This window comes from Mastigoproctus giganteus, chromosome 10 (genome assembly GCF_048544385.1).
Source record: "Mastigoproctus giganteus isolate SK-2022 chromosome 10, ASM4854438v1, whole genome shotgun sequence".
In the NCBI taxonomy this organism is placed as follows: Eukaryota; Metazoa; Arthropoda; class Arachnida; order Uropygi; family Thelyphonidae; genus Mastigoproctus; species Mastigoproctus giganteus.
The window spans coordinates 95101966-95117758 of record NC_143584.1 but is presented as its reverse complement, the minus strand read 5'-3'; the positions used below and the strand labels follow the sequence as shown (position 1 = coordinate 95117758).

Here is a 15793-nt window from a genome sequence, read left to right as displayed (position 1 = left end):
GTCAGACACCATGCAAACTGCTAGCTCAAGGTAGCTCACAATTTTAACATTACTTATTAAGTTGTTTGGACCTAACTACTTAATAAACGGAACTGTTAGTTATTTCTTTTGGCCTAGGGCACTGTAAAAAAATTACCGAGACACTAAGGGTGCTGTTAACCGAGAAAGTTTGGGAACCTTTGCACTATGCTATAGAACTCATTACGGCAATCCTGCAGTTTAGTGTCATTAGTCACGGTCAGCTCCAATCTGTTGTGAATCAGATTCTGACAGAGCAGTTCCGACTTGACTGAGCATGCACAACACTCACTGTATCTGCTGGTCTATCAGAGCATTGCCAAGGGTGAGGCAAACGAAGCTCTTGACTCAGATCAAAAGCTGAAAGGGGCACCAAAAGAAAGATTAAATAATTGGCAACGTTGCCATGATTAACAGTAGTGCACAATTTTTCATTCTTGCCTCAGGTACTAAAATGGCTCTGCACCACCGGTCTATACACTGGAAATGTATTACGTACTTGCAGTATTTTTTTATTTTTTTTCTTCCCTCTTATCTGTATTCTGGGAAAATAGCTATTTCAATGCGTTTTCAGAAAGAATAAAAAACAATCTCCTGACTACATAAGAATTTGGTTATAAAAATAAAAGTAGATAGTTATAAAAACAATAATGGAAATAGGTAATTATCAATTTTTAATTAATTATAACACTGGCATTTTGTGTTACCTAAAAATAATATGATTATATTTTGTGATTATTTGTATATATTTTTAATAATTTGTATACATCGCAGTGTTCTCATCTGTATTCTGGGAAACTTTTCTGACCATATAAGAATTTGATTGTGACACACCTCCCTTTGTACTTAAATTTAATGGATATACAGGCCAATTCTGATTATAAGTGCTTTTTTTTTTCACAGAAGGACCTTATGGCACAAAGGTAAGTATCGCACACAGGGCAAGGACCTTATGATTGAAAGGGAAGTGTGTCTTATACGTCAAGTGGTAACACTGCAATGTGTGACATATACAAATTATTACAAAAAAAAAGCCTTATTATTTTTAGGAAATACAAAATGTCCTTGATATAATTAAAAATTAATAATAATTACCAACTTCCTTTACTGTTTTTATACTCTTATTTTTATAATCAAATTCTTGTGCAATCGTCTAGTAATGTACGGGCGAGAAGAATCGTAGTTTGCACGTGGATCTAAATTTTTGTTAATTGTTTTTAAAAAAAAATTGCGTTTTGCTTTCTTTTTCATTTACAACTCCGACATACTGTTACGGCACGTGATATCCGCCACGTGCGGTCGAGGAGAAGAGGGGGGGGGAACGCAGCGAGTGGCGGACTCAACCCCTCAATTACTGCTTTCCCCCTCTTAGCCATCTTGCACCCTAAAATAAATTTTTGCCCTTCCGGTATGGTTGCGAGGCGTTACGTCACAGTATATGAATAGTCCGCAATGGTTAGTCATAGGGTGTTTATTACCCCCTTACCGCTGTTTTAAAATTGGGAACTCGTTTGCCTCTGTTAAAACAGGGGTATGGCATTAGATAAACACCATAACTAATACTAACCATAGCGAGGGCTAAGCATATCATTTACTGCTACTCGCAACCGGAAGTGTACCAGCTTGTAAAAATCAACCAAACTGCGGTACATTGTACATTTTCGGTACATAAACCGGCAGAAACAGCGAGTGTCGCGCATGCTCAGTCAAGTCGGAACCGCTCCGTCAGAATACAATTCATGCCAGGTTAGAGCTAATGGTGATTTGCGAGCTGACCGTGAATCCCGACATTGAAATCCAGATTACCCTCATTACTTACTCATTGAAAAAAATGTTGGTCTGCTTCCACTAATATAATTATAATCCATATATAATTCATCGGTAGGCCAATAAAAAAATCAGTTACATAACATTAAACAACAATCATTAGATAACAACTAAGCAGCATTTACTGAAACGGTCTTGCAAACTTGGATTACCTGGCTCGAAATGATCCTTATATTTCTCTCCTCCAGACCATAGACAATACGCCATAATGAACACTTTGCTTAAAGCTGATATACCTTAAAGAAATGCTGGAGTTATGAAACAACCGCGATTTTCAACGAACGAGACAAGAATAAAAGTTGCAGCGTAGAATCAAACACCGTATGCCTTGCCACGTGCAAGAATGAGAAAACCAAAACGTGGTAGAGTGATCAGTCACATGGAGTGAATGGATGGGTGAAATGAGAAGTTTTTTTGTTTTTTTTTGGCCGATGCTGCATAAGCTCGCTTTCTTTCATTATATGCCTTTACTAATGATAATATATCTATAGTAGTTATTTTATAATTACTATAGTTGTAGGGTTTTAGTCAGAGACTTAGACCACATTATGCCATACATATTACGTCTATTAATTGCGTGCGTTCCGTATGCGATTTTATGTTTGCTTGACGAAAAGCACGAGTTTCCGGGAATTAAGACCACACAGCCTTTTTCCGAGACCAATAAAAAATAGCCAGTAAACATTCTTCCCTTAATTGATTGGATTCTAACCGGGCAGAGGCGGATTTAACGGCGGGCGCACCGGGCGCGCGCCCTGGACCCCGACTTCTGAAGGACCCACGCAAAACCCCAACAAATTAGTTGAACATATTAGTTCAACTAATAGTTAAACTAATATGTTCAACTATTAGTTCAAAACTTTGTGATTATTATTATGCTATTATTATTATTATTATTTTTTTTTTTATGAAAACCCCAAACATGAAAGGTATCAAAACCTACAGTACTTGGTACCGTGCATGGGTTGAAGGAGAAGGGGGAAGGAGGATGCCGGAAACTTTGCTCTAGAGACTAAACATGGGTTTCTATTATACATATATTATATTCAAATTTTATTGGAAATAAAACATTAATAGCACATAATATTTTTTATTTATTTAAAAAAATGGTTAACATGTATTTTTATTTTCCCTATCTCTCTCTCTTTTTTTTTAAGCCCAATATTTTCTTCTGCGCGCGGGGCCTTAACCTCAACCGACCTTAATCCTCTCCTGTAACCGGGATTTTCTTCAGGTGGACTGTGCTTATATGAACTGTGGTACTGGGAGCCTATAGGAAAATGGCGGCGACTAGGCGCCATTCTTTAAGGGGCGCAAAACAGAAGTACAGTACAATGAGACAAAAAATATATATATGTCCTTAGTAAAGGACACCAAAAATCATTCTGTCTGGAGCGCAGAAATACCTTCGTCCGGCACTGTTTCCACCAATAGATTGGAAAACATCACTCTATCAGTCTCAGGAATGGATAGAGTGGCATTTTCCATCTGAAACACGGATTTTTCTTCCAGAAAAAGAGGTAAATCGACCAGAGAACTCACATACACAACATAAATTGTGTGGATGAGTACATAATACACATGGACAGATATGATAGCTCTTGGTCGGCAGCCCCTAAGGACCAACACTATTTCAAAAGGTTACAACCACAAAATCTTTACTTAAGGTACTCTTTACTGATGAGAGTAGATGCAGTCTCAGCAACGATTCTGGACATCAGCTAATCTGGCGAGCGGTTGGCACACGGTATCATCCCACAAACATCATTGAAAGGGATCGATATGGCAGTCGAGGCGTTCTCATCTAGGGAGGCGTTATCATGGATGGACGTACACAACTCCAGATACTGGAAGGCGGTAATGTAACTGGTGCACCCTAATATACTGAAGTAATCCTTCCCCATGTGCGTCTGTTCCGAGGTGCCATTGGCCCCGAGTTCGTGTTTATGGATGATAACGCCACACCCCAACGCACTGCAACTGTTGATATGCTTTTCGAAAGTGAGAACATTGTTCGTATGGATTGACCTGCCCGTTCTGCCGATCTAAATCCCATCGAACACATATGGGACGCTCTGGGGAGACGTAGACGTCTCGCGGCACGTCCACACCCACCAGAAAATGTTCACCAGCTGAAGATGGTGCTGACAGAGGAATGGACAATGTTACCGCAAGAACTTATCAACAACATTGTTCTAAGTATGGACAGGTGGTGCAAAGCCTGCATCAACATTAGGGGTGGCCATATCTCCCACTGAGGTACTCCCACCTCTTCCCTTTGTTCCATCTTTGGCAGTGATGCATCTGTAAAATGGCAGCCAGTGCTATGTTGCCATTTTTGAATAAAGTCACTCTGTGCCGTTTTGTTTCCGTTGTTGTTTCCTTCATCATTTCTGTACCTCACGAGGTTCCTTTGGTATGCTTTTCCCATATCCAGGCCACTCCTATGAGAAGCTATAGGTGAAAACGTGACTGGTCCTTAAGTTTTGCACACCAGTATAAACCAAATATGGAGGATGCGGAAAGGTCGGAGAATGACCACCGCATATCCCCGGAGCAATATGACCTTAGTTGCTAATGCTCTAAAAAACCAAATAACAACAATCAGTATAATATGTAGGGGCGGGCCGTCCCGAGGGTGATAGGGGTTCACATTTTTTTTTTTTTTTTTTTTTTACATTTATATTACATTTATTTACATATACAGGCACTTCTTGACTTACGTACTTAATCGGGTTTTTTTTCATGTGCGTAATTCCGTTTTGTACCTAAGTCCAACTTCAGTCTTGTAGATACAAAATACAAGAATGCAGACAGGCTGCAAGGGCAGGTCATGGGGTTTTGTCAATGATATATAGGAATTTTGCTAGCAGGGAAAAGGAGGTGATTATCCCTCTGTATAAGGCAATGGTCAGGCCACACCTTGAGTACTGCGTACAGGTCTGGAGGCTTCATTTTAGGAAGGATGTAGATTTACTTCAGCGTGTACAGAGAAGGGCAACAAGATTGGTGAGGGGAATGAAGGGATCCTCTTACCAAGAGAGAGGCTTAAGTTCTGCAAATTGCAGTGGCTGGAGACTAGGCACCTGCGCGGTGATCTGATTGAGGTGTATAAGGCCTGGAATGGGTTGAGCACGCTGAATTCTGATGGGATCCTTCCACTTGTTCAGATTACGAATCTAAGGTGGCATAAATTCAAATTAAGAAAAGACAGATGTAGAATAGATGTGTGGAAATCTGCCTTTAGCCAGCGGGTGGTTAATTGCTGGAACAAACTTCCATCTGTCGTTGTGGAAGTTGATAGGTTGAATAAATTTAAGGAGGAACTGGACAGGCATTTGGAGGCAATGGTGTGTTTTTTTTTTTTTTTGGCTGATGCTGCATAAGCTCATACACTTGTTTTCTTGCATCACATGCCACTACTACTACTACTACTACTACTACTACTACTACTACTGCTACACATGCAGTACAGTACAACGCACCGAGTTTATAATCCCTCGACAAACTTCATCATATACAGCATTTTACAATTTGTAACCTAGATAAATGAGGCTGAAAAAACATACAATGAGTAATGAATAATAATGTATAGTACAGTATTTATTCAAAACTAATTTAATCTAATAAGCGAAAATAAGAAAAATATTATCCAGGCTATAAAATTAAAGAGATAGAACACAAATTTACACTTTACTTCCTCCAATTAACAAAATTAAATCATGCGTGAAAATCGGAAGAATATTTCCCACAGGTTAGTAAAATAAAAATAAATTTACGCTTGCATACTAGCTTAATTAATAGTTGAACTAATTTATATTTCTGTTCACTGGGATTTTTTTTTTTTTGGTCATAAAATTTAAAACAGTAAGAAAATAAGCAATCAATAATAAAGAACACGGCACGCACAAATTGCAACTAACACGATACCGGTAAGTGAGATACGGGGTAACAACTTTACGAAGCTCAAAAAATAGGAATGAAGAGAAGATTCTGAAAATTTATTTATGTTTTTTAGAAAAATATCACGAAGACATTCAAAATTGATTCTTATAAACGAATATTATTATTATTATTATTATTATTTATAGCCATATGGTGCAAGGAAGCCTGAGGCTTAGGCTGCACCAGGAAAAAAAAATTTCCAAGTTACCCTGAGAGAGAGAGAGAGAGAGAGAGAGAGAGAGAGAGAGAGAGAGAGAGAGAGAGAGAGAGAGAGAGAGAGAGAGAGTCAAAAGTAGAAGGGAATCACCAAGAAAGAGAAGAATGATGATATCCAGCTCAGGACCCTGGGTGTGCCAAGCCCATACTCACCAGATGTTAGTCCCCGGGGTTATAGCAACAGCTTTGTGCTTTGTACGTGTCTACTTAAGTAGAGGAGTGTCTGTATACAAATATACATAGATACAAACACATTCTATTTACAGACATCCGACGCTGTATAATAAACTCTTTCCATTTGTAAAGCTTCACTTACCAACTATGAAAAGCATTATGTATGAATGAATATATATGTAAATATGTATAACATGTCTTGGGTGGCTCCTAGCTGTTAGCCAAACTCCATCTTTAACAAATTTTAACAACTGTGCTGAAACAATATGACTGTCTACAGGCCTGATTGAAAACGACACCTGGTCATCTGCTACTTGGTGCTCTTCCCTAGGCATGTATACATTGGCCAGGTATTACAATCTAGTGCTTTCTGCACAAACAGGTTGTCCATGGGAGGAAGTGCAATACCAAAGGACAAAATTTCCCAGACTGCCCAACCTGAGGGAAAAAAAAACAATTACATATATACACTGAGTGATCACTGAATTATGACTACCTACCTAATACTTCATAGATCCTCCTTTTGCCCTCAGTACAGCAGCTATCCGATGTGGCATTGATTCAACAAGATGTCGGAAGTGTTCGGGAGGTATGATCAACTAAGCTGTGTGTAATGCGGTCAGCAATGCAGGTATAGATGTGATTGGTGTATCCAGATGCCTGATATGCCTTTCCATAGTGTCCCACAAGTGCTCTATAGGATTGATATCGAAGCAGTTCGGAGGCCAATCGACATGCTGCTAGTCAGAACTGTGTTTCTCAGACCATGCACTGTAACCTGGGAGACACCATAGCCATTCGGGAAAAAGTGTAACATAGTGGGGTGTACTTAGTCAGCAAGCAGTTGACGACAGTGGATAGACCACTGATACGTTGTTTCACATGACCAGGGGTACAAGTGCCTTCCAGTGAAACATGCCTCCAAACCATACAACTGCCTCCATCGGCCTTTTGATACATGCATTATGTCAAGAGCCTCATGTTATTGAGGCCAAATCCTTACACGACCATCCAAGTTGTGGAGTAAATAACGTGAGTAGTTGAGACTGGTGTTCTAACAGACTTCAGCTCTATGAATTTTGCCATCGATTTTCGTTCGTGCTGCTGCCGCCTTAGTTTCGAGCATGTGCCGAGGTTGAGGCTTAGTTGTTCGGGAGGAGAAATGCTAGATTTTTATTTAATTAAATATAATTTTTTTTTTCCCGAGGCTCGAGCCCATTTCGTATTTACTGCCGAACTGGTGTTTATCCCCACCGATACCCTTTCAGTTGTAAAAATATGTGTAAATGTGCCTGTTATACTTAACAGTGTGTATGTGGGTGACGTCAAGAGAGCTCGTATTTTGCATACGAGCTTTGTTCTGATTGGTTGTGGGGTATGAACGAGCAGTCTTTTTATTTATGTATTTTTGAGGATTAAATGTATATTTTGGCGCGATAGCGTGGCGCCATCTATCGATTCTTTCTGTAAGTTGAAAAGTGAGAATCTGAAATTAAAGGATTTTATATTTTTTAATTTTAGTGCTTTGATGATTAAATATATATATTTTTTTACCCATAGCTATGCAAGGCAGTATGATGGCGCCATCTGTTGAGTCCATCTGCAAGTTGAAAGCTGAGAATCTGAAAATTAAGGGATTTTATTTCATTTTATGTACTTTGACGTTTAAATATACAGTATATACTGTACAGTATTTTTACCCATAGCTATGCAAGGTAGTATGGTGGCGCCATCTTCTGATCCTATCTGGAAGCTGAGAATCTGAAATTATTGATTTTATTTTATTTTATGAACTTTGATGATTTTATTTCATTGTATGAACTTTGATGATTTTATTTCATTTTATGAAATTTGACGTTTAAATTTATATATATATATATATATATTTTTTTTTTTTATTTTACCATAGCCATGCAAGGTGGCGCCATCTTCTGACTCTATCTGCAAGCTCAGAATCTGAAATTAATGATTTTATTCCATTTTATGTACTTTTGTTTAATGTTGTGTTTTTGATGGTTAAATTTATATGTATATATTTTTACTCAATAGCCATATAACTGTACAAGTTGAATTTGTTTCTCAATGTTTAGAGACACATTCTGTCTTGGAAAAAACCTGAAAAGTAAATGTCTTGATGCGTATATTTATTTATTTCACCGTCCTCGTGAAACGGTGGCACCTTCTACTGGTCCAATCTGCAACTTGAATTTTTACTCTATACATTTGAAATAATTTAATACCTTTTACATTTCTAAAAAGTAACTTCTCAAAAAAAAATTAAGGTTATTGATTAATGGAAAAAATTAAAAACTTATTTTCTAGTATCTAAGAAAAAGAGACAGACAATATTGTTCAAATAGATATATTTTTATTTACAAATAAAAAAAAATTACAAGTTGGTGGTTATTGACATGTTTACACCAGTAACAAAATCTTAACCGTGAGTTATCAACTCCCCTTCTTTTGACAACAACAGCATTATTGTTGGATACGGCTCGGATACGGCGCAAAGAAAAACAACTATAAAAGCCACAAGTACTCCTGGTTGTCGTATGAGTAAAGACTCTCCATCTGGAAAAGAACAAAAAAAAAAAAAAAAAAGTTAGAAGATTACAACGATCCTAGTGTCGTGGGAAGTTTCAGTGGTGTTAATGCATTCCAAAAACATATAAAATTACCCAGGCGTATCGTGATAGAGTACTTGTCATCTCAGCAGCCTGCTTATGTGAGACACAAACCTCAAAGAGTTAATTTTCCTAGAAACCAAATAATAGTTCCAGGACTACCCCATAAGTTTCTGTGTGACTTAGCAGAAGTTTACAATCTGTCTGAAGATAATGGCGGAGTTTGCTATTTGCTTGTCTGTATAGATGCCTTTTCAAGATACGCCTGGGTGAGAACACTTAGAAATAAAACATCAAAGCAAATGGTAAAGGCATTCAAATCAATTTTCAAGGAAGAAACGCCATTCAGTCTTAACAGCGACCAAGGCAAATAATTTACAAACAAAGATGTGAGAGCATTATTTAAGTTTCTTAACATTAATTTCTATACTACTAGATCGGAAAAAAAGGCTGCCATAGCTGAACGTTTCATCCGAACCCTGAAAGAAAAAATATTTGAATGGATAACTTATTCTGAAAGTAAGAAATATATGCATGTTCTTCCCGACATTGTAGCTACATTTGTACTTATAATCGAACGCCACATTGAACCGTAGGAATGCCACCAGCCGATGTCACTTTGCATAATGAAGAAGACGTCTACAGGAAATTGTATTGAAAAAACCCAAAGAACATATTCCTAAAGTTAAACTGGGGGATCGTGTCGTTCTAAGCACAGGTTCTCATCTTTTCCGCAAAGGATTCTGGGGTCGTGAGATTTTTACTATATCCCAAGTATTGAAACGAAGAAGGACAGTTGTGTACAGAGTACAAGACAAAACAGGCGATACGATCGAAGGTATCTTTTATGAGCAACAACTACAGCTTGTTAACATCCACGACACATTGCCTGTCGACGTCTATCTTACTGAAAAAGTACTTAAGGAACGACGTGTGGGTGCAGAGCATCAATTACGTGTTAAGTGGTTAGGATATCCAGCTTCCTACAACAGTTGGGTTTCGGCTAAAGATGTTCTTCTTAACCCTACCGAGTAATGCGTGTATGGATTTCCATCCCCAGAATAAGCAGTCTAATTTTACTATTATCTTACCCGATACTATAGCACTCAAAGGCAAGTGGGAAGTTTCACTGGCAGAAATACACGTTCCTAAGTCCTGGGACAACTAACTGGTCTGTAATTACACGTAGTAGTAGTAATAGTAGTACTGGCATGTGATGCAAGAAAGCAACTGTATGAGTTTATGCAGCATCAGCCAAAAAAAAAATAATAAAATAATAATAATAATAAAAAAAATAAATAAAAAAATAATAATAAATAAAAAAAAATTAAATTAAATAAAATAAATAAATAAATAAATAAAATAAAATAAAAATAAATAAATAATAAAATTAAAAAAATCACACCATTCCCTCCAAATGCCTGTCCAGTTCCTCCTTAAATTTATTTAACCTGTCAACTTCCACAACGACAGATTGAAGTTTGTTCCAGCAATTAACCACCCCCTGGCTAAAGGCAAATTTCCGCACATCTATTCTACATCTGTCTTTTCATAATTTGAATTTATGCCCCTTAGGTTCGTAATCTGAACAAGTGGAAGGATCCCATCAGAATTCAGCGTGCTCAACATATTCAAGGCCTTATATACCTCAATCAGATCACCACGCAGGTGCCTAGTCTCCAGCCACTGCAGTTTGCAGAACTTAAGCCTCTCTTGGTAAGAGGATCCCTTCATTCCCCTCACCAATCTTGTTGCGCTTCTCTGTACACGCTCAAGTAAATCTACATCCTTCCTAAAATGAGGCCTATAGACCTGTACGCAATTCTCAAGGCGTGGCCTGACCATTGCCTTATACAGAGGGATAATCACCTCCTTTTCCCTGCTAGCAAAATTCCTATATACCATTGACAACACCCCATGACCTGCTCTGGCAACCTGTCTGCATTGCTCAGAAAACTTCATATCTGATTGCACAATTATTTCCAGGTCTTTTTCATTTTCTACCACCTTAAGTGTAATACCACACAGTTGGTATGTTTCTCTGGGGTTACTTCTACCCATATACAGTACTTTGCATTTGTCAAGGTTAAACTTCGGTTGCCACTTCTTAGCCCATATGCCCAAATTAACTAGATCCTGTTGCAGTAGCACACTGTCATTACAAACCCTGCCAACCTTTGAATCATCTGCAAACTTCGAGATTAAGCCTGATATACCTTCATCAATATCATTGATTAATATACAAAACAACAGTGGACCTAACACCGAACCCTGTGGGACTCCACTAATAACATTAGTCCACGAAGAGCAGCACCCATTGATTACCACCCTCTGTCTTCTCCCACTTAACCATCCTTTTATCCATTGTAGCAACTTACCCTTAATACCATTCTGCTCCAATTTTTACAATAGTCTTCCATGCGCAACAATGTCAAAAGCATTCCTGAAATCCAAATATATGATATCAAAATTATTTTTTGCATCCAGTTCCTTTGTAACCACATCATAATATCCTATCAAATTTGTCAGACAAGACTTTCCCTTAACAAACCAATGCTGGGTCTGAATTATTGCTGCAGTCTTGTCTAGATGAACCTGCAATGCATCTTTAACCAATGACTCCATTATTTTACCCGGAACAGAAGTTAAACTAACTGGTCTGTAATTACTCGTGTCACCCTTCGATCCCCCTTTGTGAATTGGGGATACATTTGCTCACCTCCAGTCCATGGGAACCTTCCCTGAGTCCAAGGATGCTCTCATAATTATAGCTAAACTTAATTGCTTTGCCGCCTCCTTTAATATAATTGGATAGTTCCCATCAGCCCCAGGTGCTTTTCTTATGTTTAACTTCACCAATTTCTCCTCCACTTTGCTCTCAGTTATTACAAAATCATTAAGTATTCTGCTACAATTTTATAACCTTCTGCCATTTTCAAACCTTAATAATTCCTCGTGTGTGAATGTAGATGCAAAATACTCTTTCAGTTTGTTTGCTATCTGAGCAGGATCATCAATAGTCGAACCATCGATGTCAAGTGGACCAATCAGATTCATCCCCTTCCTTTTAGAGTTTGTATAAATAAAGAAATCCTTGCTGTTTTTCTTAGCATCTTTTGCCAAGGATTTCTCGTAATCAGCCTTCGTCTGCCTAACCTCCTTTGTGACCTGATTACAGACTAGCTTATATCTGCCATAGGCTTCTGAGTCGCTTGATAATTTAGATGCATCCCATGCATTTTTCTTCTCTGTCACGAGTCTAATTATTTCATTTGATAACCATTTAGGCCTCAACTTTGGACAATATTTCTTAATAGGTATGAAACGTTTAGTAGCTTCCACGATTAATTCAATATTAATTCAATCCAATTCCTTGAATGCTTCCCACTTAGAATTTACTGTTGGTGACATCGTCAGTTGATCCCACTGTACAGAATTTAAAAACTGTTGGAGACTACTGTACTCACCTTTACGGAAGCAAAAACCCTTTCCTTTACCCCTGATGGTAATTACATCTTTAAGTAAATCCCACATCAGCACACTGTGATCACTGCCACCTAGTGGTTCCTTTATCTGCAAATTCTTAATAGACGAATGATTATTGCTGATAACCAGATCAAGAGTATTACTTTCTCTGGTTGCCTCTCGAACATGCTGCTGCTGTGTCCAGTCCGTGGGGACCTCCCCTGAGTTTATTCATAGTTAAGGGTTTGCTTAGTTGCTTTGCCGCCTCTTTTAATATAACTGGATTGATCCCATCCACCTCAGGTGTCTTTCTTATGTTTAACTTCAACAATTTCTCCTCCACTCCGAACTTTCATGTAGTAGTAGTAGTGGCATGTGATTAATGTGGCAGGGTGCTTAATGATTACAAAATCATTAAGCAACCTGCTACAATTTGATAACCTTCCGCTATTTTCAAACATTAATAACTCCTCATGTGTGAATTTGGATGCAAAATACTCATTCAGTTTGTTTGCTATCTGAGCAGGATCATCAACGGTCGAACAATCGATATCAAGTGGACCAATCAGATTCATCCCCTTCCTTTTAGAGTTTATATAAGTAAAGAAATACTTGCTGTTTTTCTTAGCATCTTTTGCCAAGGATTTCTCGTAATCAGCCTTCGCCTGCCTAACCTCCTTTATGACCTGATTACAGACTAGCTTATATCTTCCCTAGGCTTCTGAGTCGCTTGATAATTTATATGCATCTAATGCATTTTTCTTCTCTGTCACGAGTCTAATTATTTCATTTGATAACCATTTAGGCCTAAACCTTGGACAATATTTTTTAATAGGTATGAAATTTTAGTAGCTTCCATGATTAATTCAATCCAATTCCTTGAATGCTTCCCACTTAGAATTTACTGTTGGTAACATAATCAGTTGATCCCACTGTACAGAATTTAAAAACTGTCTGAGCCCACTGTACTCACCTTTACGGAAGCAAAAACCCTTTCCTTTACCCATGATGGTAATTATATCTTTAAGTAAATCCCACTTCAGTACACTTTGATCACTGCCACCTAGTGGTTCCTTTATCTGCAAATTCTTAATACACGAGTGATCTCTGCTGATAACCAGATCAAGAGCATAATCCTCCCTGGTTGCCCTCGAACATGCTGCTGCAGAAAACAATCATCCAATAAATCCACAAAAGTCTTACTACTGTGTGAGTGACCAACCCACAAGTTCCAGTCAATATCTTGGAAGTTAAAATCCCCCATTATAAGACATTCTAATTTAGTAGCCCACTCTATTTCTCTGTAGAATTGTTCATTTTACTCATTCGAGTCATTAGGCCTGTAACACACTCCTACTCTTATTTTTGCTTTCGCAGTGCTTATGTCACACCAAACTGACTCAACAGTGCACTTTTCATCTATATCAACTGGATGCACTTCTTTTGATTTTATGTTTTTCTTAATTAACAGCATACCACCTCCTCCCTTTCTATCCTGTCTATCCTTTCTGTACACATTGTACTCCTCAAATTCCAATTCTGCATTCCTAATAGCAGTGTTTTAGAGTGTTTTCTTTTATTCTCTTTATACTTTTTCTCCACGTTATGTCACCTCCAAACAGTAAACATGGAAAACAAAACAATGCATTTTTAACTACACAACCACAAAGACAACTTTTCCTTTGGTTCCTTTCAGTTTTAAAACTGGGAATATATATATTTTGTATTACTTATTTCGCGCTGGGAAATTTGAATCTTTGGTGTGGGGCGACCTTCTTTTTAGATCGCATTTTTTTTTGGAGTGATAATTGTGGAAAACTAAGTTGCTGAAATTTATTCACTGTCTCGTGATTTACTTCATGGAAGCATGGCGCCATGATCGAATCAAATTTCACAAAACCGTGTTTCATAGAAATAATGTTTTACTTACACATCACCTCATAGTATAACTTCAACTTACCAAGGTCAAGCCCAATTCGCAATTAAGCTGTAATCACATAATTACACTGTTGAATGTTGAGCTTTGACTTAACACTGATATTATTTAGTTACTTAATGGGAATTCGGGAAAATACAAAAAAGACACCAACATTGTGCTATACACCCATCATGGTCAACGATGAATCTGCGCTTTACAGTGACTTTGATTTGATTCACCTATAAAAAAATGTATATTGGCAAGTTATCAATGGCAACCAACTACCAGGTATTCACTGGAATGCAAAATGTCTCACTGCCTTGTGCACATTGAGGCCTACGGTTAATTAAACTTGAACGTTGGAGACGTCGTGTTTTTATTCGTTTATTATTGAAATGATTACTGGAAATAGAGAATGCGCATGCTATATGCCGGTCCTGTTAACAAAAATATTCATTGCGTTTCATTGTTTTTCACAAAATTTCATATTACTCCATTCACTTTATATCTAGATTTAAAAAGGTGGGGGTGCTGCAGAGCCTATGGACCAGCCACCCCTATCTCTCTCTTTCTCCTCCCCAAACATTAAGATGCCTTTGTTTATTTTGATACTCTTGAGAGTTGATGTCTGGATGCAGCCAATCCAGGGCCTCTGTGTTTTAACATGTCCCTATATAGGGCATCTAATTAATTCCTTAAGCCCAAGGCGGGAATCGAACCCGCGACCTTTGGGTTGCCAGGCAGGCACTTTACCTACCTGGCTAGCCCGTCGGCATAGGGCACATATTGGGCATGATATCTTTGTGCGTACATAAGTAGCACAGAACAAGCTAAAAAGAGAAATGGTAAAAATTCACATTTCTGTGTTCTTGATGAGGTTGTGTATCCTTTGTATCATGTTTTGCGTTAGAAAGTATACTGAAGATTAAGCATTAATTTTTTTTTCAAAATTTTTTTAGCGGCAAATACAGATGTACAAAAGGGTTGACCTTCGCATTGTGTAAAAATGCCTTGACTTTCACATTGTGTACATCTAGAATCTCTTGATGGACATGGCTTTTATAAAGAATCTCTGATGTAGTTATAAATGTTTAAGTAGAGAGGTTATATACTTTATACATTTTCATTGTGAACGTGTTAGCGCAATCTGAACAATTTTATTTATTTTTCATGCTTTCTTTTATTATCCGTTTTTATTTCATTGCATTTTCTGGATTTGTCTGTATGCATGATTTCTGTGTAGTTCTGCTATTCTATGGCGTGTAGTTTTGGAATGTTTTTGATAAACTGTGGATTACAAGATTGGTGTTAGAGGATATCTTTGAAAGATGGCTACAGATGACAATGGTAGGGATATGAAAGGTACGCATCTGTATGAAAACAGGGTTAGCGTTCATCTCAGACTGTTTTGTTCTTTAGTATTAATATATTGAAATATTGATAGCCCGATAGTGATTGCAATGATGGTAACACTATATACCATTATTGAGAAATGTAATTGGATGTATGCTAAATGCATTACGCGTGTTGTATTTTCAATGTAAACAGCAGTTTAAACATTACGAGTAGCCGATATTTACTTCTTTTGATAATGGATAAAAAATAA

At 37.7% G+C, this 15793-nt stretch overlaps 2 protein-coding genes across 2 annotated transcripts in view; one reads left to right on the top strand and one right to left on the bottom strand.

Moving 5' to 3' along the window:
- Nucleotides 1-2172, bottom strand: part of LOC150079167 (methionine-R-sulfoxide reductase B1-like) — a 37978-nt gene extending 35806 nt beyond the window's left edge. Inside the window, exon 1 of the mRNA XM_090382629.1 lies at nt 1998-2172. Within this exon, the coding sequence (XP_090238755.1) occupies nt 1998-2052 (55 nt within the window). The 5' untranslated portion in view covers nt 2053-2172. The remainder of the gene's footprint in view (nt 1-1997) is intronic.
- Nucleotides 2173-15430: 13258 nt separating this feature from the next.
- LOC150079166 (ubiquitin domain-containing protein UBFD1-like) overlaps nt 15431-15793 on the top strand; it is a 158484-nt gene continuing 158121 nt past the window's right edge. The window contains exon 1 of the mRNA XM_090382325.1: nt 15431-15549. Coding sequence (XP_090238451.1) covers nt 15516-15549 — 34 coding nt within the window. The 5' untranslated portion in view covers nt 15431-15515. The remainder of the gene's footprint in view (nt 15550-15793) is intronic.